Source organism: Phyllobates terribilis, unplaced genomic scaffold, assembly GCF_046119375.1.
Source record: "Phyllobates terribilis strain yellow unplaced genomic scaffold, ASM4611937v1 Scaffold_7__3_contigs__length_470593459, whole genome shotgun sequence".
Taxonomy (NCBI): domain Eukaryota; kingdom Metazoa; phylum Chordata; class Amphibia; order Anura; family Dendrobatidae; genus Phyllobates; species Phyllobates terribilis.
The window spans coordinates 362,710,674-362,736,068 of record NW_027362767.1 but is presented as its reverse complement, the minus strand read 5'-3'; the positions used below and the strand labels follow the sequence as shown (position 1 = coordinate 362,736,068).

At 46.0% G+C, this 25,395-nt stretch overlaps 1 protein-coding gene across 3 annotated transcripts in view; it reads right to left on the bottom strand.

The window, feature by feature from the left end:
- Positions 1 to 991: 991 nt before the first annotated feature.
- The window catches only part of LOC141153222 (interleukin-13 receptor subunit alpha-1-like), a 154,443-nt gene continuing 130,039 nt past the window's right edge, over positions 992 to 25,395 (bottom strand). The window contains exons 8-12 of one of the 3 annotated variants that reach the window (XM_073637922.1): positions 22,237 to 22,375; positions 11,085 to 11,178; positions 9,537 to 9,600; positions 8,132 to 8,371; positions 7,577 to 7,702 (exon numbers count right to left, since the gene is read on the bottom strand). In XM_073637922.1, the coding sequence (XP_073494023.1) occupies positions 7,685 to 7,702; positions 8,132 to 8,371; positions 9,537 to 9,600; positions 11,085 to 11,178; positions 22,237 to 22,375 (555 nt within the window). In that variant the 3' untranslated portion in view covers positions 7,577 to 7,684. Of the gene's footprint in view, positions 2,106 to 7,576; positions 7,703 to 8,131; positions 8,372 to 9,536; positions 9,601 to 11,084; positions 11,179 to 22,236; positions 22,376 to 25,395 lie in introns of those variants that run through there. The other 2 variants (XM_073637923.1, XM_073637924.1) reach the window with 2 other exon arrangements.

The following is a 25,395-nucleotide window of genomic DNA, read 5'->3' as shown; positions in this document are numbered from 1 at the left end:
CAACGCAAGATTGTGCGGATGGTGGATAAAGAACCTCGACTAACATCCAAACAAGTTCAAGCTGCCCTGCAGTCCGAGGGTACAACAGTGTCAACCCGTACTATCCGTCGGCGTCTGAATGAAAAGGGACTGTATGGTAGTATATCCAGGAAGACCTCACTTCTTACCCAGAGACATAAAAAAGCCAGGCTGGAGTTTGCCAAAACTTACCTGAGAAAGCCTAAAACGTTTTGTAAGAATGTTCTCTGGTCAGATGAGACAAAAGTAGAGCTTTTTGGGAAAAAGCATCAACATAGAGTGTACAGGAAAAAAAAAAGAGGCATTCAAAGAAAAGAACACGGTCCCTACAGTCAAACATGGCGGAGGTTCCCTGATGTTTTGGGGTTGCTTTGCTGCCTCTGGCACTGGACTGCTTGACCGTGTGCATGGCATTATGAAGTCTGAAGACTACCAACAAATTTTGAAGCATAATGTAGGGCCCAGTGTGAGAAAGCTGGGTCTCCCTCAGAGATCATGGGTCTTCCAGCAGGACAATGACCCAAAACACACTTCCAAAAGCACTATAAAATGATTTGAGAGAAAGCCATGGAGACTTCTAAGGTGGCCAGCAATAAGTCCAGACCTGAATCCCATAGAACACCTGTGGAGAGATCTCAAAATGGCAGTTTGGAGAAGGCTCCCTTCAAATATCAGGGACCTGGAGCAGTTTGCCAAAGAAGAATAGTCTACAATTCCAGCAGAGCATTGTAAGAAACTCATTGATGGTTACCGGAAGCGGTTGTTCGCAGTTATTTTGGCTAAAGGTTGTGCAACCAAGTATTAGGCTGAGGGTGCCAATACTTTTGTCCGGCCCTTTTTTGGAGTTGTGTGTGAAATGATCAATGATTTGATTTTTGCTTCATTCTCTTTTGTGTTTTTTCCTTGCAAGCAAATTAAATGAAGAGAATAATACCAAAGAATTTGTGATTGCAATCATTTTCTGGAAGAAACTGATTATCTGACAGAATTGCAGGGGTGCCAATACTTTTGGCCACCACTGTACATACATATCTACATATTTGTTTAAACAATAGATTTTCTATTGTACAAGGTAAACTATACCAGTTTACAGATTTTATCTACATGGATGTCAACCTTTGCTTTTTAAAGATCTGTTACTGCTACTGTCATATTATTTTAGCAGACACTAGTATTCTCCATAACATAAAAATTCTGGAACATTGTTTCTTATAACAATATCTTGTGCTATTCCTCAACTATTTCTCATGGATAGTTATTAATTAACCAGATACCATTTTGATGTTACCATGTCAAATGTGGCATTTCCTATACATTTTGAGGGATCGACGGACAGTCATATTTTCAGTCCGAGTACAATCCAACAAAACATTGGATCGCAATCTGACCAATATTAGTCTATCAGACCTTGCATATGTCCGATTATTTTCTTCCAACAGAGCCTGTAAAAAATCGCAGCATGCTCAATTTGCATCTGATATTCGGATCACTCTCAGCCATGCAAGTCAATGAGTCTGTGGGAAACATCGGACTGACACAATGGAGAAGATGGAAAAATTTTGTTCTCCATCTTCTCCTCATCCTCAATATACTGTATGAGTAATCCACATACCCCAGCCGACAGGTCAGAGACAGTGTCTCAGATATATAGACAATAGAACTTGTCCATAGGAGTTTTTATATGGCGCATCGTACACGGTCTAACATCGGACTTTGTACCTTTTAAGCTACTTTCCAATATCCAGGTTCCGGCTTCCAGTATGCAACTTGTCGCACCACACATTGGTGAGTCCATACTTAACTAACTTTACAATAGTCTTTTTCACCAGCAGCTTCCCATCTTCCGGGCGATGTAACATGATGCGTTTCACTTGGCTGAAAAGATTCCACTTAGAATGAAACAACTAATATGTCAATAGATTGTTTTCGTATTTTCCATGTCACCAAATACGAATCAAACAAAAAAAAAAATCAATCCACTTCGAAAATTGAATTTGTTTTTAAGCTTCAAGCAAAGACACTGGACTTATATCCTCCTTCTCTGGTGGATCGCAGACATGTGCAGGTCGTTCACTCTTGAGCCAATGCTGAAGAGAGGAAAAAATAAGTTTCCAACATTGATGTATCTTTTTTTGAGTTGTCATAATTTAAGTATTGCTCTACAAATTATATTTATTACAATTATTAAAAAATAATTATTTAGATGTCAGCATTTGTGAAACAAAATCAGGAGTAGAATCTACAGAGAGTAAAACTATAACTATTCACATCCCCCTTACATAATTTTTAGCATAGGCATCTTTTGCAGCCCATGTACTTTTAAATTACATGCCTCGCCCTCTAGGATCTATTCACACACACCTTGCAGAAATCTTTTCCATGGATGTGAAAGATGTTGCTTCTGTAACATGTGCATGGATTAATGCAGACCACATTCAGAAAAATAGGATAGTCATAGAAATTTCTGAAACAAATCTGCTACATTTTTAAAACCATGTATACTGTATATTAGAAAAAGGAGAGAATCCAGCATACGGATCTTCCGTAAAAAATACATATTTATTGAATACAATTAAAATCCATAGAAGTTACAAAAAGCATACAGAGAGTTGCAACCCCTTCAGTGGGATTATAAGCATTAGCAGCAAACGCGTTTCAGATTAGAATCTTTAAACATTGAGTCCATGCAATGATTAAGGATTCTAATCCAAAACGCGTTTGCTGCTAATGCTTATAATACCACTGAAGGGGTTGCAACTCTGTGTGCTTTTTTGTAACTTCTATGCATTGTAATTGTTTTCAATAAATATGTATTTTTTAATGGAAGATCCGGATGCTGGAATCTCTCCTTTTTCTTCAAGGATATTCCCTGTGGCAGTACAGGCTTCTGCAAATAGAACTGCTGAGTGGTGAGCTGACTCTTTTTTTTTTTTCTTTTTTATATGTATATATTAGGTCCAATATTCTGCACGGATTCATTTGTTAATGAAACTTTGTAGCAATTGTAGCTTTGTTTTTTTTCTGTTAAAGGAAAACAAATCTTCTGCATAACCAATTGGGACCTTATAAACTGTATATACCTGCACATAGTAGTAGTAATGTAGATAAAAAGATTTTTTTTTTATTTCTCGCTACTCTGTGGTTGAAATTACTGGTGCCAAATATGCTAATATTCTTATTATTTAAAAAGGCATTTCATTTCGTTCATGTAACATCTTTGAAGATTTCTTCTTTGGCTCCTAGGCAGTGTCACGCCTTGATTGTGGGCGATGCTTGACAGCTTCTATCCTATTTTATTCTTGGGACTTTTGGCTCTGCTTAGTCCAGAAGCTAAGGGGGTTAATCCTGTTAGTTCCTCCTTCTATAAGCACTGGGTGGGGCGGGCTGATAAACCCCTGAGAGTAAGTTCCCACTGCCAATAAATGTTTGTGCTACTTGATTTTATCTGTGTTCCATGCTTCTTGTGTTTCATCCTGATTTATTCTGTTTCCTGACCTCGGCTAGTTTATTGATGTCTCTCCTGCTTTGATCTGACCCGGCTATCTGACTTTTTGCCAGCTTGCACCACTGAAGAGCAGCTGACTCTGTGACCCTAGCCTATGGACCCTTGTGTAATGTCAGGGTTTAAAGGGTGAAGGCCTAGGCTCTAGGAAACGGAGTTGCTTGTGCCAAGCCTATTCGTGGTAGCCAATTTTGGGCTGCCAGATGATGTCACAGGGATACTGCGACAGATAGGGGTCAGAAGATCGCAGAATCTGGCAACACATGCACCTTCCCTGTTTGGATCTGCTTTGCCTTGCAGTTAGCTGTGCAGATTTCCCTTGCTCTGTTATTGCAAGGGTTAAACAGTTCTGTATGTCACCTATAGCTCTTCTTCCTGAGTAATCTCAGCTGTTCTGATTTCTCCACTCCCCTCTGGTAAAATACTCACCTCTTAGCTTGAGTAGTTGCCAGTGATAGCTTGCTATAACCTGGTTTGGAGCTGGAGGTGTTTGGAAGTTTGAGTGTCTTTCTTTACCTTATCTCCTATTTGGTTTGCCTCACCCTACATTTATACCTTTATGTAGTCTGGCTACACGTTGAGTGATTGTTGTTTCTTTTACCCTTGTCTGTTTCCGTTTTGTGTATTTATCTGAGAGCAGGACTTGTGTTCCTGCTGCCCCACACACTAGCCAGGGTCGTGTTTAGGGAAAGACAGGGATAGGAATACGTGCACCGCACAAGGTGAAAGAACCCATCTAGGGACATCAGGGAGCTCAGTGCTGCATAGGGCATGTTTCAGGGGTCGCCCTTCCTATCTTTCCCTAGTGGCAGTGCTTTCATTCCCATCAGTCTCACCATGCGACATCTGGCTCCTTGGTGGAGTGTGACATTATCACTGGCCTCACGTTGTTTGGGTCTACAATGGACCCTGTGGCTGCTCTGGTGATGCAGATGCAAAATCCATGTCAGTACGTGGCAGACCTGCATTTTGTGACATTGCAGCACCCACCTCTGACCCCAGGTTTAGTGTCCGCTGCTCCCGGGCAACTCCCATCTGAGAGGTTCTCGGGAGGTCGGTACAAGTTTGTGGTTTTTAGGGAGGTCTGCAAACCACTTTAGGCTGCAACTGCATTCCTTGGGTACAGAGAAGCAGCGGGGGGAGATAGTCATCTCCCTTCTCCATGGGGACCTCTAAGCCTAGCTTTTTTCCTTCTGTCTGGTTCTCAGTCGCTCCGGATGGTTGAGGAATTTTTTAGTGCTCTGGGACTTATTTATGATGATCCCAACCGTGTCACCGTGGCTGAATCCAAATTACGTTAACTTCACCAGGGAGAAAGACCTGCTGAGGAGTTCTGCTCTGAGTTCCGCAGATAGTCCATGGACACCAAGTGTCCTGCAGAGTCATTTTTGTCAAGGTCTTTCTGAGAGAGCAAAAGATGCTTTTGTCCTGTAAGAGACCAGTGTTTCTCTGGTGGCCGCCATGTCTCTAGCAATCCGTGTAGACCACTGTCTCCAAAAAAGACAAAAGGAAAAGGAAACATCAGTATTTCCGGGGGGGTGGTCTTGTGCCTAATGAAGGGGAGTTAGTTTTTTTTGTGGTCATAAGGGTCATTTTGTAGGAACCTGCCCCTCAATATGTAACCGCAAACAGCCGCCGGATAGAGGATAGCATAGAGGATAGCAACCTGGGTGTACATAACTCCTCCATTGGTAGGTTGAAATTCTTTCTGCCTTCCGAGATCCTATTAGGCGGACAAAAGGTGTTAATTTTTGCCTGTTTGGATAGTGGGGCGGGGTCTAATCTAGCTGATGCCAGGTTCATCTGGGCCCAGGGCCTAACTGCTCATAAGTAGCCTGAACCTATTCCCATAATCGCTATACATTGTGCACCGTTGTTCAGGATTTACGTCTTCAGGCAGGGGCCATGCACACTGAATCTATCGATTTTTATGTTTTAGAGGGTCTATCCTCCCCGGTGGTTCTTGGCCTTCCTTGACTGACGTTACACAATCCTGTAGTAGATTGGCAGGTACGGGAGGTAGTGAGGTGGAGCAATTACTATCTAATTAACTGCATGAGCACTCGTTTATCCATAGTTGTTACCAGGTCCCAGCTGAAGAATTTGCCTGATTTTGAGGATTTTTTCAGAAAAGAGTGTCAGGAACTGCCACCTCACTGCCCTTATGATTGCTCAATCAATATAATTCCTGGGGCTAAGTTGCCAAAGAGCAGGCTATATAATATTTCGGCTCCTGAGTGGAAGGCCATGAAAGATTATATTACTGAGAGCCTTGCTAAAGGACACATCAGACCCTCCTCATCTCCCATGGCAGCAGGGTTTTTCTTTGTTAAGAAAAAAGATGGAGGGCTTCGCCCCTGTCTGGACTTTCGCGAACTTAATCGCATCGCTGTTCAGGATCCATATCGTCTCCCTCTCATCGCGGAACCTTTTAATCAGATCATTGGGGCTAAATGGTTTTTCAAACTGGATCTTAGGGGGGCCTATATTCTCATACATATTAAGGAGGGGGATGAGTGGAAGACGGCCTTCAATACCCCAGACAGGCATTATAAAACTTTTGTCATGCCATTCGGGTGGACCAATGCCCCCGCCATTTTTCAGCATTTTGCACATTACATTTTCTGCCATCTGGCAGATAGACTACCATAAATCTATTTGGATGACATATTCATTTATTTCTCTGACCTTGAGTCACATCATGTATATGTCAGGCAGGTTTTACAAGTATTTAGGGAGAATAAACTCTGTCAAGTCTTAAAAATGTATGTCTGCTGTTCAGGAGATTCCATTTCTGGGGTATCTATTATCATCCACCAGTTTTCGTATGGATCCTGCGAAAGTACAGGCGGTACTGGATTGGGATCTTTCTGAAAATTTGAAGGCTTTACAGCTGTTTCTGGGTTTCCCCAACCATTACTGCAGGTTTATCAAGGAGTTTTCGGTAGTGGCTAAACCACTAACGGATATGAACAGGAAATGGACAGACTTTTCAAGATGATCTAATCCGGTCCGGGAAATATTTCCTTTTTTGATTAAATGTTTGGCATCTGCTCTGATCGTCATACATCCTGACATTACCCAACTGTTCATCGTGGAGGTAGATGCATCAGAGGCAGGGGCTGTATTGTTACAGGGTTCGTCACCAAGTAAATGGCGTCCGTGTGCCTCTTTCTATAAAAAATTGTCACCCGCCGAAAAGAATTATGATATCGGCAATAGGGAACTCTTGGCAATAAAGTTGGCTTTCAGAGAATGGCATCATTTATTGGGAGGGGCAGTACATCCGATCATGGCCATCACGGATCATAAAAATTTATTATATCTGGAATCAGCTAAACGACTTACTCATAGAAAGGCAAGGTGGTTGTGGTCTTTGTTTTTCACTAGATTTAACATTTTTGTGATTTATCGACCGGGGGGGGGGGGGGAGGGTAAAAACATTAAAGCTGAGGAATTGTCCCATTGTTTTCCGGGGGGAGAAAGAAGTGGTGACGAGCCTGTTCCCATTTTGCAGAAAGTAGTAGTCTTTGCTGCAATATGTTCGGGTATATAGAGAAGGAGGTCATAGAACACCAGGGGGGCCGTCCTTGACGCTTGTCTTCCAGGTAAACTGTTTGTCCTTGTGAACCTCCAACTTAGAATATTAAGTGAACATCCTGATTCTGTTCTTGCAGGACATCCTGGTAGTAAAACCACCACGGATCTACTCTTTCGGCGTTTTTGGTGGTCAAGATTGCACCAGCATGTTTGGGATTATGTCTCATCTGGCAGTACTTGTGCACATTCAAAGACCCCCCATACTGGTCCGTCTGGGGTTATGCAACCTTTGGTTATTCCTTATACAAAAGGATAAAAAAACATCTCAGCTTACTCACATTGAAGAAAGAACTGTATTTATCCATTTCGATACTGCTGACCAACAGAAATGTCCAATCGAAAAAAAGAAAAATGGATAGCCACATCCAAATATAAAAAAATCTTCAGACTTTATTAAAGATGCATAGAATTAAAAATTCACATAGGATTAGTGTGGTAACAGACTGCTCTGATGCTTTTCTGGTGCCCAATGTGACCTTAGTCATAGAACAGGAATGTTTCATGTTTCGTTTTTTCATTTGGTTATTCCTTGTAGACCATGGACTCATCTGTCGGTAGATTTTATCACTGATCTGCCTCTGTCTGCAGGTAAAATGGTAAGATTAGTGGTGGTGAATAGAAATAGCGAAATGACTAATTTTATTGCGTTACCTGCACTTCTGAATGCTAAAAGTTTGGCACAAGTTTTCATTAATGAGATAGTGAAACTCCATGGGATCCCCTCTGATATTGTTTCTGATTGTGGGACCTAATTTATATTGAAGTTTTGGGAGGCATTTTGTGCTTGTTTAGGGATTCATCTCTCATTTTCGTCCGCCTTTCATCCACAATCTAATGGATAGACTGAACAAGTGAATCAGAATCTTGAAACATACCTAAGGTGTTTTGTTTTTGAAAATCAGGAGGATTGGGTGTCTTATTTACCTTTAGCTGAGTTCACTGTGAATACCTGTCATCATGAATCTACTGGGTATTTTTAGGGGCATATGGTTTTCATCCTCCATACTGTACCTTTAATGTAAATAGTTCTTCAGGAGTGGCTGGGGAGGAGCGGTTTTCTTCATCTATTACCTCTGTGTGGCGGGGTGTTCTTAATAATTTAAGGTTGATGGGTTTCAAATACATGAGTATGGCTGATCGGAAGTGCTTGGTTGGTCGGGATCTGTGTGCTGGTGATTTGGCGTGGTTGTCTACTAAGAACATTAAGTTGAAAGTTCCTTCTTGGAAATCAGAACCCAGATTCATCGGTCCCTATAAGAGAGTTGCAATCATCAATCCGGTAGCGTTACGCCTTGCCACCTACCTTCAAAATCCATAATGTGTTTCACCGATTACTTCTCAGAAAATGTATTGCTTCCTCAGAACCGGCTCTACCGCCACCTTCCCCGGTCATTGTTAATGGGAATCAGGAATTCCAGATAGCTAAGATTATCCATTCTTGCTTTGTACACCGGTCACTTCAATATTTGGTACATTGAAAAGGTTACGGTCGAGAGGAGAGAATGTGGGTACCAGTGTCTGATTTTCATGCGATCAGGTTGTTTCAGTCTTTTCATGCCTCACATCCAGATAAACCTGGTGCTGAGGAGGGGTGCTCTTAGGAGGGGTTTACTTTCACGGGGATACCGCGACAGAGAGGGGGTCACAAGATCTCCGCGTCTGGCTACATGTGCACCTGCACTGGTTGGATTTGCTTTGCCTTGCAGTTAGCTGTGCACAATTCCCTTGCTCTGTTTTTTGCAAGGGTTAAACAGTTCTGTTTACTCAGGAAGGAGAGCTCTAGGAGACAATCTCAGCTGTTCTGATTTCTCCACTCCCCTCTGGTATAAATACTTACCTCTTAGCTTGAGTAGTTGCCAGTGATAGTTTGCTATAACCTGGTTTGGAGCTGGAGGTGTGAGCCTTGTGAAGAGAGGTTGTCTAGGAGTCGTCTCTAGAGATATCTGTTTGAAAGTTTGTTTGAGTGTCTTTCTTTACCTTATCTCCTATTTGGTTTGCCTCACCCTACATTTATACCTTTATATAGTCTAGATGGACATTGAGTGAGTGTTGTTTCTTTTACCCATGCTGACAACAGCTCCCTAACTGCACTTCCTGTTGGTAAAGTGCTGGGAGAGTAGGCAGACATGGGCTGAAAGAAATTAAACCTCCTATTGAATAATAAAAAAATTAGCATATTTAGCGTCAGTAATTTCGGTGCCCTGTATGTCCACAACAGAGTGGACAAAAAAAATAAGGTAGAAAACTTTTTTTCTCTACCTTCCTGCTACTATGTGCAGAAATATACAGTTTATAAGGTCGCAGTTTGTGAAAGGTCCTCTTTAAAAAAAACTGTAACAGTCTTTTTAGTGTACACCTTGCATTGAAAATTAAAGATTTTAATTTATGAAAATGGTTTTCTACAATCAACTCTTACCTGTAGATCGTTTTGAAACATCTTTCCAGGGTGAGGAATTGGAGGAAAAATCAAAATCTTCAATCTATGGAAATCGAGGATGATAAATACACAAAAAAAAATGTCAACACAAAATTCTACAAACATATTTGGGAAAAAAAAATTCAACCACAAAGCCGGGAACAATAGGACAATATTTGCAAAGAGTTTGTAGGTGCTTCCTGAATTTGCACCAGTTTCATCCGGGTTCTCTGGTTTCCTCACACTTACTGATGGAAAATTTAGATTGTGAGCACTGATGGGTACAGCGAGTGGTGACAGCGCATGTAGTGTGTGGTGGAATATGCTGGCGCTATATAAGTAGTATATAGTGCTACACTCTTTCCACAAAGCTCCCAAGAAATGTCATTCTATTGTAATAGTGGGGAAGGGCGTAGACTTCCCTTGGCACTGAGATAGTTAAAGGAAGTATTCCTGAAGTCAGACCTCTCTGATCTGTTGGTAGACCAAGCTAAGGGGTTAGCTTTAGTGGTCCAGTCAGTAGAGTAGAGGGGGAACTTAGTGCCCTGATCAAGCCTTGAGTGATATAGAGCTTGTTCCTGGCATAATTCCTTGTGGGCTGCAGTACCTGTAAACAGCCACAAGATGCCACTGTCCTGGGTGCAGATGTCAGGTTGAGTCTGCTAGCAGTGTTACAGTGATGAGTTAATGCTGTGTGATGACAGCTCACTGAGGGTGGGCACATTCGGAAAATCTCTGTTTAGTTTCCAGAATCAGGAAGTGATTCTTCAGTAAGAGATAGGACAGTGAATTGTACGGGCAGCTAATATAAGTGGCTGCTAGGGTAGACGGGAGCTCCATACCCTCAGACAGTGGGATCACCAGTGTGAAAGTCTCCCTACGCAAGAGCAAGAGTCCTGTTAGCCGGCCAGAGAAACTCATCAAAGGTAGTGAGGACCCGGGGCACTTCTAGTCTGCAGGAAGCAGAGGAAGATAAATAGGACTCCAGGCTAAGACGTGGGGGAGAGATATCGGATCCAGACCACTGTTGGTATTTCAGAAGAGTCTCTTGGGACAGAGATTAGAGTCACAGAGATGCTTCACTTAAAGAGGGAACCAGGGCTGAAGGAGTTACCAGCGCCTGTGAGAGAGATGATAACCTGTCGGGCCTTATCCATTATATCTGCCTGTAAATATTGTACATATTCCTCTTCCCCAAGTAAAGTTCAAGTTCTGGTTAAGAACCTCGTGTCCTCTGAATTTATTGCTGCCCTGGTCCCAGAAGAGAAATGCCTGGAGACAGCCGCGTTCGGATGGTTTGAAGTAAGTGGAGAGCCCCACATACACAGCCACACATCAGAGGGAGGATACGTATTGTCTGTAGGGTGCCAGAGCGAGAGGGGGCTACAGCTCGCCCACGACTACCTCGCTGGGGCACCTTACACTATATCTACACAGAGCTACTGTATACAGTATCCATATAGTACCATATTGTGGTGCACTTGGAGCAAAACAGAGTCAAACATTCTAAGACTGGATATTACAATGAAAAATAGAAATGGAGTTTACCTTTTCAGGTAGACCAGCAGAATAACTACCATGATAATAACCGCAGCTGGAATTAGGATGAGTAGCAATAAAGATGTTGCTTTTGTGTCTTTGCCTGCAAAATAGAAAGAAGCAGCTGGGTCAGAAATCTCAATTTTTTTTTCTTTAAATCAAATGTTTTTTATTAATTTTTATAAAGATTTTAATAAAAGTTAAAAAAAAAAAAAAAACAACAACAACCATACAAACATTGGAGAAACACAGTCCCCCCGCCCCCCCAACCTTAGGAAGCATTAAACATTAGTTATATTTATACATCTTGGCCCTGCAAAACCAGCATAAGTAGATGGACAAATATTTGAACATAGTAACAATAGTCAATCCAATTACACAGAAATCTCAATTTATTAACTACAAATAATATGAGTGAATTTTGGAGAAAACCTTCCACCACACCTTCTTTCTTATCTACATATTCTGTGTATATACACTGCTCAAAAAAATAAAGGGAACACTTAAATAACACAATGTAGCTCCAAGTCAATAACACTTCTGTGAAATCTACCTGTCCAGTTATGAAGCAACACTGATTGTGAATCAATTCTCCTGCTGTTGTGCAAATGGAACAGACAACTGGTAGAAATGATCGGCAATTAGCAAGACACCCCCTATAAAGGAGTGGTTCTGCAGGTGCTGACCACAGACAATTTCTCTGTTCTCATCCTTTTTGGCTGTTTTGGTCACTTTTCCATTTAGCCATTGCTCTCACCCCTAGAGGTACAGTAGCATGAGGCGATGTCTACAGTACAACCCACAGAAGTTGCTCAGGTAGTGCAGTTCATCCAGGATGGCACATCAGTGCGAGCTGTGGCAAGAAGGGTAGCTGTGTCTGTCAGCACAGTGTCCAGAGCATGGAGCAGATACCAGGAGATGTGGAGGGAGCCATAGGAGGGCAACAACCCAGCAGCAGGACCGTTACCTCCTCCTTTGTGCAAGGAGGAACAGGAGGAGCACTGTCAGAACCCTGCAAAATGACCTCCAGCAGGCCACAAATGTGCATGTGTCTGCACAAATGGTTAGAAACAGACTCCATGAGGGTGGTATGAGGGCCCGACGTCCACAGATGGGGGTTGTGCTCACAGCCCAACACCGTACAGGACGCTTGGCATTTGCCACAGAACACCAGGATTGGCAAAGTCTCCACTGGCGCCCTGTGCTCTTCACAGATGAAAGCAGGTTCACACTGAGCACATGTGACAGACGTGACAGAGTCTGGAGACGCCGCGAAGAGAGCGATCTGCTGCCTGCAACATCCTTCAGCATGACCGGTTTGGCATTGGGTCAATAATGGTGTGGGGTGGCATTTCTTTGGAGAGCCGCACAGCCATCCATGTGCTCACCAGAGGTAGCCTGACTGCCATTAGGTACCGAGATGAGATCCACAGACCCCTTGTGAGACCATATGCTGGTGCGGTTGGCCCTGGGTTCCTCCTAATGCAGGACAATGCCAGACCTCATGTGGCTGGAGTGTGTCAGCAGTTCCTGCAAGATGAAGGCATTGAAGCTATGGACTGGCCCGCCCATTCCCCAGACCTGAATCCGATTGAGCACATCTGGGACATCATGTCTCACTCCATCCACCAACGTCACGTTGCAGCACAGACTGTCCAGGAGTTGGCGGATGCTTTAGTCCAGGTCTGGGAGGAGATCCCACAGGAGACCATCCACAACCTCATCAGGAGCATGCCCAGGCGTTATAGGGAGGTCATACAGGCACGTGGAGGCCACACACAATACTGAGCCTCATTTTGACTTGCTTTAAGGACATTACATCAAAGTTGTATCAGCCTGTAGTGTGTTTTGCCACTTTAATTTTGGGGGTGACTCCAAATCCAGGCCTCCATTGGTTAATAAATTTGATTTCCATTGATTTTTGTGTGATTTTGTTGTCAGCACATTCAACTTTGTACAGAACAAAGTATTCAATGAGAATATTTCATTCATTCAGAACTAGAATGTGTTATTTGAGTGTTCCCTTTATTTTTTTGAGCAGTGTATATGTGTGTGTGGAATGTGAATTTAAAAGTGTGTAATGTATATGTGGAACCCCAGGGGTCTGGTTACCACAGTAATAGCAATATTACGTCTGTGAGCAGGTGGGAGGTCTCCTGGTCAGGAATCCTAAGCATGCAACATCTCCTGCCCAGTCCTGGGAGGGGAAGAACTTCCCCTATATAAACTGGGGCTGAGGCGGGGTTAGGGAGAAGAAGAGGAGTCCCAGACAGAGACACAGTCTGGTCTGGAGTGGAGCTGATACAGGGAGAGCAAGATCAGGAGCTCTGTGGGAGCAGTGATAAAAGGGGTCAGAGACTGGAAGCTGTAGAGCTCGTCCTGACTGAAGAGATCTCACCGGACACGGAGTCCGAGGCTGTGGGGACTGAGCCATACCCAGCAGCAGAAACCAACCGGCAGGGGATTTCAGGTCCTCTGGCCAAGAAACCCGAAGGCACGGTCACACGCAAGGGACCAGCACCGCTGTCGTGGAGCGGAGGCTACCAGAAGGCCCCGAGTCACCGGCCATACGGGTGAGCACCACACGGTACACTCAGGGACGTGGGCTACTTTTACCCGCTTCTAGCAAGGTAGCCAGGAAGAGTACAATTAGTGGGGAGGCCTACAACTCCGCCTGGCCAGGGGAGATCCTATCTGCTCACGGACTGACCAGGCCCCGATCTCTAGCCAGTACTCCCGGGAGGGTCTACCTTTGCCACCAGTAAAGACCCTGAACTACACCGCACCGTCTCTGAGTGGTTCCTGGTGCCTGCGAGCAATTCTACTATCCCCATAATCCACGTCCGCTGCCCTGAGGCCATACCCCTCCCGTTGGGGGTTATACTATCCACGCTGCACAACCGTACCACCGGCCTCAGCGGTCTGCCCTGCAGCGGCGGTTTCATAACCGCATTCAACGGGTGGCGTAGTCGAACACTATAACATCTTATACTAAACTCCGCCGCTTAGTTTGACACCCTGGGCACGGACCGGGTCACCGCCACGAGGACTACTATCCCCAGCAGATCCGGCTCCGGGTATCCCCCTGCGCAGCAGAAGCAGCACAGGCCCAGGGGGCACGTCAACTTTTGGCGTAGTCGGCAGGATTTCGTGCCCGCAACCACCGGGTACTGCGTGCCTGAAAAAGACTGTTAAACTTACCTGTGGTGAAGATTCCCGCCATCCGACGCCATCTTTTGCTTTCTTCCCGCCATCCGTGGAGTTTTCCCGCCATCCGACGCCATCTTTTGCCTTCTTCCCGTCATCCGTGGAGTTTTCCCGCCGTTGGATGCCATCTCGAGGACGCCGCGCGGGAAGAAGAGGGGCGTGGACTCCGAAAGCGCGCGAGAACTGAAGCCCCACCTCACGTCCGGACGTTGCGTAAGGTCCTGGAAGGAACCCAGCAGACGCCGACGTCACAGGAGCGCGACGGAAGGTCCTCAACCCTGACTATCCACTGCGGAGCCGCGGCCTACGGAAGAGGATCATCGCAAGGTAGGCCACGGTCCACTAGGGGGGAGGAGGATGTCGGATACGGAGGAGAGCTTCACTGCCACAGCCACCGCCAGCACCACCGCTGCCGGGGTCATGCCTTTCACCATGCCCTACATCCCGGGGGCAGCCTGGCTACCCCAGTACTCAGGGGAGTCACATACCCTAAATGACTTCAGAGAAAGGCTGGATAGCCTCTTCCAGGTATACCCCCTCACAGAAGAGCAAAAAGTGAGCATCCTGGTGGCTCAATTAACAGGGGCAGCCCAAAGGGAGGTAAAGTCCTGGCCACTTGGGAGGAGGAGGACTGTCGCAGAGATACTAGCCCGGCTGAAGGACACCTTTGATACCAGTACCTCAGCCGAGATCAAGCTTAGATTCTACGGGTGCAAGCAGCGAGCACATGAGAATATAAGGGACTATGCGCTAAACCTACAAGAGGCCCTGAGAGCCATTAAGCAGGCCGACCCTGACGGCGTGGGAAACGAAGACAAACTGTTGACTGAACAATTTATAGAGGGTCTACGTTGTAATGCCCACCGAACCCAGTTGCGGGCCATGGCCTTACAGGACCCTCATCTGGACTTTGCACAGTTCAAGGACAGAGCCATCCGGGTGCTCCGAGAACCGGCACCAGGTGGCGCTGTGACCCACAAACGCCCTGCTACCACTTACCACCAGGAGACGGCGCCCTTGTCGGCAGGGCCTGTGGGAGCTGATGCGCAGGCTTTAAACAATGACCCGGCTACAGACCTGCACCATCAGGTCCAAGAGCTAACTAAAAGCGTTGCTGCGCTAACCCGAACTGTGCAGTCCTTACAGGTTTCTACTCCAGGGAAGATCCAGCTGGCATCCGGACCGGAGGATATCCCGTGGCGCCGACCAAGGAGGACCCCACCGGCCAGAGGAAGACCCAGCGACCGATACAACGAGGACGGACAACCCATCTGCCGCCGCTGCAATCAACCCGGACATATGGCAAGGTACTGTTCTTTAAACTGGCACAACCTGGGGTAGAGGGCCAACCCCTAGGAATAAGATCACCAGGCCCATCGAACTGGCGTGACAAATACGTGGGAGGACGTCCAGTCTTGCCTGTGGTACTGGATGGCATTCCTATGAGTGCCCTTCTTGACACCGGGTCACAGGTCACCACCATCCCGTACGTGCTCTTCAAGCAGTACTGGAATGACTCGGATATAACCCGCTACCCAGACGACGACTTGAGTATCATCGCCAGCAATGGTCAGCCCGTGCCACAGATCGGATTTAAAGAGATGACCATTAAAATCGGTAAAGTCGAACTGGCAGCACAGGGACTGATCATTGTAGACATTGACAAGCGCGAGAGTCACCCAAAGATAACTCTAGGAACTAATGTGATTGAAAATTGTCTTGCGGAGGTGATTCTCATTTTACAGCAGGTTGCCAAGAACGCCAGCTCCGGCCAGCAGCGAGTGCTCCAAAAAGAGATCCGGGCACTGATGCGACGGCAACAAGTGGAACTCTCCGGTGGTGAGATAGGTAGCGTGAGAATGTGTGACCCGTTCCCTATTGCCATGCCCCCAAAAAGTGAGATGATGATTTGGTGCCGGGCAGCTATTGGTCTCAGAGGTAGAGACTACCAAGCAATGGTAGAACCCGTCTACTCAGACAGTAGGCCCACCATTTTGACAGCACGGGGGGTGGTTGATGTACGCCATGGGAGGGTGCCCGTTCGCATAATAAATATTGGGAAGAGGGAAGTGTACCTGCCCCGGTATGCTACGCTAGCCAAATTGTATACCATCAACCAAAATTCTGTACAGTCCGTGGAACCCTTGCCTCCATCTCATCCAGAGGAAGGTAACGGCTCTAAGCAACAAATGGAGGACTGGTGTCAGCAACTGCATTTGGGTACTGACTCCACTCCCTCACACCAGAAACAGGGAGTCTATCGGGTGGTTCGAGAGTACGAGAGAGTGTTTAGTAAACACCCGCTAGACTTCGGGCGAGTAAAGGGGGTAGAACACCACATCCCCACGGGAAACCATCCTCCCATAAAGGAGAGATACCGACCCGTACCCCCTGCACACTACCAACACGCCAAAGGGATGCTTAGAGACATGAAGGAGGCTGGGGTAATCAGGGATAGCTGTAGCCCCTGGGCAGCTCCACTAGTCTTGGTTAAAAAGAAAGACAACACTATGAGAATGTGTGTAGATTACCGGAAAATCAACCGTATCACACACAAAGATGCGTACCCCTTACCAAGGATAGAGGAGTCTTTGGCTGCTTTAAAATCTGCTAACTTCTTCTCCACTTTGGATCTCACTAGCGGGTACTGGCAGGTTCCTGTAGCAGAGGCGGACCGGGAGAAGACCGCATTCACCACCCCGATGGGACTTAGCGAGTTTACCTGCATGCCGTTCGAACTCTGCAACGCACCAGGAACCTTCCAACGATTGATGGAATGCTGTCTGGGACACCGGAACTTTGAGACGGTCCTGCTGTACCTGGACGATGTTATAGTTTATTCCAAAACCTACGAGGACCACCTGAAACACCTGGCGGAGGTGTTTGAAGCCCTGGCAAACTACGGTCTGAAGGTGAAACCGTTGAAGTGTCACCTGTTAAAACCAAAAGTGCAGTACCTGGGACACGTGGTGAGTGCTGACGGAGTGGCCCCCGACCCTGATAAGATCACCGCGATTAAGGAATGGCCAAGACCCTCCAGCGTAAAGGAAGTGCGGCAGTTCCTCGGGTTGGTAGGCTACTACTGAAGATTCATTCCCGGTTTCACCAAAAAGGCAGCTCCTATGCAGGACCTCCTGATAGGCCAGTCCAGGAAGGCCAAGAACCAGAAGCCGCCCTTCAGATGGGAGAAGCTGGAAGAAGAGTCCTTCCGCCAGCTGAAGATGGCCCTCACGGGGGATGAAATCCTGGCGTACCCTGATTACAGCCAGCCCTTTATCCTCTACACCGACGCAAGTGACATCGGGCTGGCAGCCGTACTGTCCCAGATCCAGCAGGGGAGAGAACGGGTAATTGCTTACGCCAGCCGAAAACTGCGACCCATCGAAAGAAACCCTGAGAATTACAGCTCATTCAAGCTAGAGTTCCTGGCAGTGGTGTGGGCAGTCACCGAATGCTTTAAGCACTACCTCGCCTCTTCCCGGTTCACCGTGTACACGGATAACAACCCGTTGACACACCTGGACACTGCAAGACTCGGTGCCCTGGAGCAGAGATGGATGGCCCGCCTGTCCAACTATGAGTTCACGATCAAATACCGGGCAGGACGCTCCAATACCAACGCGGATGCCTTGTCCAGAATGCCAAACCTACCGGACGTAGGGGAAGATCCAGGGGAACTGGAAGAAGTTGAACTCCCCGCGTTTCACCATCATGGGACTACCCAGTATTCCCACCGTGTAAGGGGTAAGCAATCCGCTACGTTCAACCCCTTACCTCATTACAACTGGGCAGAAACGCAAGACAGTGACCCCGCCATCCGACTGGTGAAGGAGATGCTGACTCAGCCAGATGCCCGCCTTGACCCAGACGCTCCGGAGGAGACCAAGCAACTGTGGGCTGAGAAGAGTCGACTGTTCCTTTACAAGGGGAAGTTGTGCCGCAGAATGGTTAACTCCCGGACGCATGAACTGGTCTGGCAAGTAGTGGTGCCAAGAAGAGACGCGGCAATGGTACTGGAGGCATACCATGACGGAGCTGGGCACTTCGGATGGAAGAAGCTGGAGTTCCTGCTGCACGGGCGGTTCCACTGGGTAGGCATGAGAGGAACCATCGAGAGGTGGTGCAGAGACTGTGGCCCATGCAACCTAAGAAGGAAGGACCGTGCCAGCCAGAAGACTCCCCTGCAGTCCATCGTCACCAGGCAGCCGTTGGAACTGGTAGCCTTGGACCATGTAAAACTGACCCCCAACAGAAGTGGCTACGTCTATGCGTTAACCATCGTGGATCACTACTCCCGGTTCTTGGTTGTAGTTCCCGTCAAGGACTTAACGGCTCAAACAGCAGCTAGAGCCTTCCAGCAGCACTTCTGCCGTCCACACGGATACCCAGAGCAGGTGCTGACGGACCAAGGACCTGCCTTTGAAGCGGAAGTCTTCCAGGAGTTCTGCACTCTGTATGGCTGCCGGAAGATAAGAACAACACCCTATCATCCGCAAACCAATGGACTCTGCGAGAAGATGAACCAGGTGGTGATAGACCTTCTGAAAACATTGCCCCTGGAAGAATGCAGTCTGTGGCCTGAGAAACTGCCTGATCTGGTGGACCTATACAACCACATCCCTGTAGGTTCTACCAACTGTACCCCGGCTTACCTAATGAGAGCAAGACCTGGTAAGCTGCCTGTTGATCTGGATATGGGAGTCCTGACACCCGAGGACACTTCACCAGAAGCAGACTGGGACACAGAGAGGCAGCAGCAGTACCGGAAAGTACAGGAGAGCGTTGAGCGAAGTCTCTGTCAAGCAAGAGAAAGACAGGAGAAGACTTACAACCAGCATGCTCCCGCTGTTCCCCTGGTACCTGGAGAGCAGGTCTTGAAGAGGAAAAGACGGCTCCACAAGTTGGACGACCAGTGGGAGAAGGACCCGTACACCGTACTGCCATCAAGCCATGAAAACCCAAAAATCTGCACAATCAGTAAGGATGGAGGAGAAACCACAGCCATTGTCTCCCGAGATCACCTGAAGAAGTGTCCCGAGCAACTACGAAACCCTGAAGAAGATCAAGAAAACCCTCGACCCGCAGAGGAAAGGGAAGAGATGGTCAGTACTGTACTCGGAGACTTCCCTCGGTCTTGGACACAAGTAAATGGCGCTGTTGTGGTACCCGTCCTCACCTTCCTCCAGCCAGCATCCCAAGTGCCTACGGAAAAACAGGTAGAGCTGGAAGAGCAACCGGTCCAGGAGGCAGAAGACCCCACACAAGCAGACCAGGAGAATCGACCCTCTGCTTATAGTGAGCCTGCCGTGCCCCTAGTGAGCCAAAGAGTCCGTAGACCGCTGCCCAGCTTACCTTTGACAGCTCCTACACCCTGTAGCTCAGGACCGGTCAGTAAGCTCCGTAGGTCTACTAGGGCCACTAGAGGCCAGTTGCCCGTACGTTGGAGGATCTAAAGTGTTCAGACTGTTTTATTGGTATTTACCTGTTTACTGTTGCTTGTAAATAATTATGTTTTTTCTAGTTATTTTATAGGTGTCTTTTGTGGATTAACCGGAACTCTGTTGTATATATGTTTGGAGCGTAACCCAGGAACGGACTAAAGACTGTTAAAGACTCGGGGCAGAACAGACCCCTACCTGGTTACGGCTCCCTGTTCTTTGGTGAAATGGACACCCTTTTTGCTTCAAAAATTGCACCCGGTTGTGGACACGCCGTGACCATCCTAATGTGTTTTTCCTTATTGTATTGCTCCTGTTTATACCCTGTTATGTTTTCAAAAATATGTTTAGTCCCGGAGTACTAAATTTTACTAGGGGGGAATGTGGAACCCCAGGGGTCTGGTTACCACAGTAATAGCAATATTACGTCTGTGAGCAGGTGGGAGATCTCCTGGTCAGGAATCCTAAGCATGCAACATCTCCTGCCCAGTCCTGGGAGGGGAAGAACTTCCCCTATATAAACTGGGGCTGAGGCGGGGTTAGGGAGAAGAAGAGGAGTCCCAGACAGAGACACAGTCTGGTCTGGAGTGGAGCTGATACAGGGAGAGCAAGATCAGGAGCTCTGTGGGAGCAGTGATAAAAGGGGTCAGAGACTGGAAGCTGTAGAGCTCGTCCTGACTGAAGAGATCTCACCGGACACGGAGTCCGAGGCTGTGGGGACTGAGCCATACCCAGCAGCAGAAACCGACCGGCAGGGGATTTCAGGTCCTCTGGCCAAGAAACCCGAAGGCACGGTCACACGCAAGGGACCAGCACCGCTGTCGTGGAGCGGAGGCTACCAGAAGGCCCCGAGTCACCGGCCATACGGGTGAGCACCACAAGGTACACTCAGGGACGTGGGCTACTTTTACCCGCTTCTAGCAAGGTAGCCAGGAAGAGTACAATTAGTGGGGAGGCCTACAACTCCGCCTGGCCAGGGGAGATCCTATCTGCTCACGGACTGACCAGGCCCCGATCGCTAGCCAGTACTCCCGGGAGGGTCTACCTTTGCCACCAGTAAAGACCCTGAACTACACCACACCGTCTCTGAGTGGTTCCTGGTGCCTGCGAGCAATTCTACTATCCCCATAATCCACGTCCGCTGCCCTGAGGCCATACCCCTCCCGTTGGGGGTTATACTATCCACGCTGCACAACCGTACCACCGGCCTCAGCGGTCTGCCCTGCAGCGGCGGTTTCATAACCGCATTCAACGGTTGGCGTAGTCGAACACTATAACATCTTATACTAAACTCCGCCGCTTAGTTTGACACCCTGGGCACGGACCGGGTCACCGCCACGAGGACTACTATCCCCAGCAGATCCGGCTCCGGGTATCCCCCTGCGCAGCAGAAGCAGCACAGGCCCAGGGGGCGCGTCATATATATGTGAGCGTGTACACGTATAATCAAATATGCCAACTCTCCCAGAACATCTGGAAAATAGGGAGACCTTCCAAATTTCGAGATGAGTTGGCAAATCGCCAAAGTCCCCTGAAACCTCACATAAACCATCGTTTCCAGAAGGCTTCATATTCGTGCTGTGTCAACTAGTCGCAAATTAAGGGGGCAATGAGCAGGGTGTGAAGAGGGCATGAAAAAGTGACCTTCAATAAGAAGGCATGGCTCAGGGAGGATGGGGTGGAATTGGTGACACGTTTTACGTACCACACGTAAATGGGTTGTCTGGGCTTTGGACAAAAAGTCTCCAGTTCCTCAACGTAACAGCAAACTCCTGAATCATGATGGTGTAGAGTTTGCATGCTGTCATGCCAGCCTGGTATTCCTAGAGTGAGCGGTGGGCATGTGACAGCAGGCATGCGGTTTGCACACTTGCAGTCATGTGCCAGCTAGCTGCTTTCGGCTTCTCTCAATACAAGTGAATTGAGAGAAGCTGGGCAAGTCTACTCAGCATGTGACTGCTAGCATGCACATCGCATACATGCGGTGACATGAAAGCTGTGGGATTACCAGGGAATCATGACACGCTGTCACAATTCGGCAGTCTGCAGTCACATAATGACTGCCAATATTTGTGCCAAGTCTAGACAACCCCTTTAATTTACTACCAAAAGGGCAGCAAGAAAACTTGGCACGTAGGTGTATAATATTTAAGAGTGTAATGTATACTTGTGTTCATGGTGTGTAAATATTTGTGAACATGTGTATAATGTTTTTTTTTAATATGCATATATGTGTGCAATATAATTTTACAAATCTTATCCACATGAAAAATTGACCTGCAATGTGGATTTTAAAACCTATACCATGTTAATTACAATTTTTCTGCAGATTTTACCCTTTTTAAATTTAGCAGGGGTGAATCAGCTGTGAATTGACACAGATTATTTACGCGTAAGAAAAAATTGTCTTGTGTTGACTGAGCTAAATGTTCATACTAGGGCTAAGGGGCATTTAAAAATTAACAAAAGCATTTCTAGTTATGCCCCTTTGAACGGTTTTACATACTTAAACTTACCTTGAACTTTCCTTTCCGGACTCCAGTCGCTCCACGAATATCTGTTAACTACATTCTCTGATAACCTAACCCGTACTTTGATTGCCCAAGTGTCTTCACTGTTAGGGAGGTCTAGCCACTTACTGGTGTCATCTATTACCTGAAAATACACATTTGTTAATTAAAAGAACAATTATTTGTAAAAGGAATATATTATATATATATATATATATATATATATATATATATATATATATAAAAAAATTGCTGTCGCTGCAATTATTATCTATATGTCATATTTGACTCGTGCCTACATATAAAGATGTTTTCAATTAGTTTCTATTTTCAATTATTTAAAGGCGGCATCCGGAATAAAAAAAAAAAAAAAAAAAAAACATTTTTAACTGCAAAATATAGTGTAAAAAATTAAACTAACCCCAAAAAATAATAAAACAAAATATCAACAACAATACTCACTAAATAAATCCCCCACAGTTTTAGTCTCGTGTACATTGCTGCAGTGATTACATGCCATAAACCTGCACGACTGCTGCAACAATCAATGACCTCAAGGGTCTAATGCCGTACATTGAAGCATCATAGCTGAAACCAATGACTAGCCGCAGCGGTCACATGAACGCAAGCCATTTGCCATTTTATCGCTACAGCAAGGTAAATAGAGACAGGTGATGACCACAAGGTCATGTGGTGCCAAAATAAGAGGCAATTTATCAGGTTTATTTTTGCACCAATCACTTCTATTAGAAAAACATAAATCTTAGATACGATTTAATCCCTTTAACAATGCAGGAAAATATGAAATGTAAGGTATTGATCTTAAAGATGACCTTTCACCAAATTTTCATGTTGAATTGGACACACAATGTAATAATGGCTGCAGAGCGGAATAAAACTTTTTTTTGTTTTAATTTCACCTCTCCGTTGCAGAGATATTAGCAATTAAAGTGTTTGGCACCTACTGAGTTAACTGTTTTTTTAAATCCAAGTTGGTGTAATCAGACAGCTTCCACTGGGGGCGTGTACTTCTTCTCCTTGTATGATGCTGACCAAAGATAAGCAGGCAACACTCAGGAGGAAGAAGAACACGCCCCTATCATAGTTTAGAGCAGGTTTCTCAGTGTGTGAGAGGTAATGATACAGCTCGGATCACCTGGTCTAACCTCCTGCATGAGTCATTGTGGGGAAAGGGCAACACAGTTTTGTCACATTCCAAACTATTCTATCAGCTATCCTCCTCTCATAGCTTGGTCACCACTGCTGTACTGCCACACCCCCACACTGACTGTCTGGAGATGTGTCAGTAATATCTATTATATCTGCTGTACTGAAGCAACTTTTACTAGCTCTGCAGTAGGATCAGAACTGTCATTCTATCTCAACCAGCCTGTTCTGGACTTCTGTGTGAGATATTATGAACCCCTGCTCTGATCTCACTGCACAGTGAGTACATGTTGAGCACAGCAGACATAACTGTGACAAATCTTTGGAAATGCAGTGTGGGGTTAAGGGGCATTACAGCGAAGGTGACCGTGCTATGAGAGGAGGAGAGCTGATTGAAGGGTTTATAATGTGACACAGCTAAACTCCTCTGCACTGCCCTCTCCACCCTCACACTGACTCATGCAGGAGATTAGACCAGATCAGAATTGCATTATTACATCACTATTTAAACCCTATATTTGCAGGTAGTGTTTTCCCTTTAGAAAGGTATGTTAAATCACCAGTGTATACCCCTTATAATCAAAATGTATACCTATCCAGTGCATCCTTCCATGGGAGGTATATCTTGGCAGTCTTCTTAATGGGAATCGTTTATCAGGTTTTTGCTATGAAATCAAAGAGCAGCATGATCTAGGGGAAGAGACACTGATTCCAGCTATGTGTCACTTACAAGGCTGTGTTTCGCTGTTTCAATGCAATCAGAGTTCTATTAGCTGCAGATTATCATTACAGGACTAGATACCTTCATGCCTCATAGTTCAACACCACCATAGCACTAGCTTTCTGTCAATATACAGTGTACACAGAAAGCTGCCAATCAGGAGTGTGTGGAGGGTTATACACAGCTCAGTATTCCAAGCTCTGCTAGATTTGCAGCAGAGTAAACTGTAATTCTACCACAACTGCTGCACCCAGTAAACTAAAGGATACATTACTGGAATCAGAATCCCTTACAATATATGCTACTCTCAGATTACATAGCAAAAACCTGCTGAGACCTCGCAAAAAACTGCTGACAGATTCCCTTTAATGTAAACCTAGGATAGAAGTCATGAAACATGATGTGAACATGGCCTGACATTGTACAGTCATGGCCAAAAGTTTTGAGAATGACACCAAAATTATATTTTCACATGATCTGCTGGCCTCTGGTTTTTATTAGTGTTTGTCTGATGTTTATATCACATACAGAAATATAATTGCAATCATATTATGAGTACCAATAGGTTATATTGACAGTTAGAATGAGTTAATGCAGCAAGTCAATATTTGCAGTGTTGCCCCTTCTTCTTCAAGACCTCTGTAATTCTCCCTGGCATGCTCTCAATCAACTTTTGGACCAAATCCTGACTGATAGCAGACCATTCTTGCATAATCAATACTTTCATTTTGCCACAATTTGTTGGTTTTTGTTTGTCCACCCGTCTCTTGATGATTGACCACAAGTTCTCAATGGGATTAAGATCTGGGAAGTTTCCAGGCCATGGACCCAAAATCTCTATGTTTTGTTCCATGAGCCATTTAGTTATCACCTTTGCTTTATGGCAAGGTGCTCCATCATGCTGGAAAAGGCATTGTTGGGCGCCAAACTGCTCTTGGACGGTTGGGAGAAGTTGCTCTTGGAGGACATTCTGGTACCATTCTTTATTCATGGCTGTGTTTTTAGGCAAGACTGTGAGTGAGCCGATTCCCTTGGCTGAGAAGCAACCCCACACATGAATGGTTTCAGGATGCTTTACAGTTGGCATGAGACAAGACTGGTGGTAGCGCTCACCTCTTCTCCGAATAAGCTGTTTTCCAGATGTCCCAAACAATCGAAAAGGGGATTCATCAGAGAAAATGACTTTGCCCCAGTCCTCAGCAGTCCACTCCCTGTACCTTTTGCAGAATATCAGTCGGTCCCTGATGTTTTTTCTGGAGAGAAGTGGCTTCTTTGCT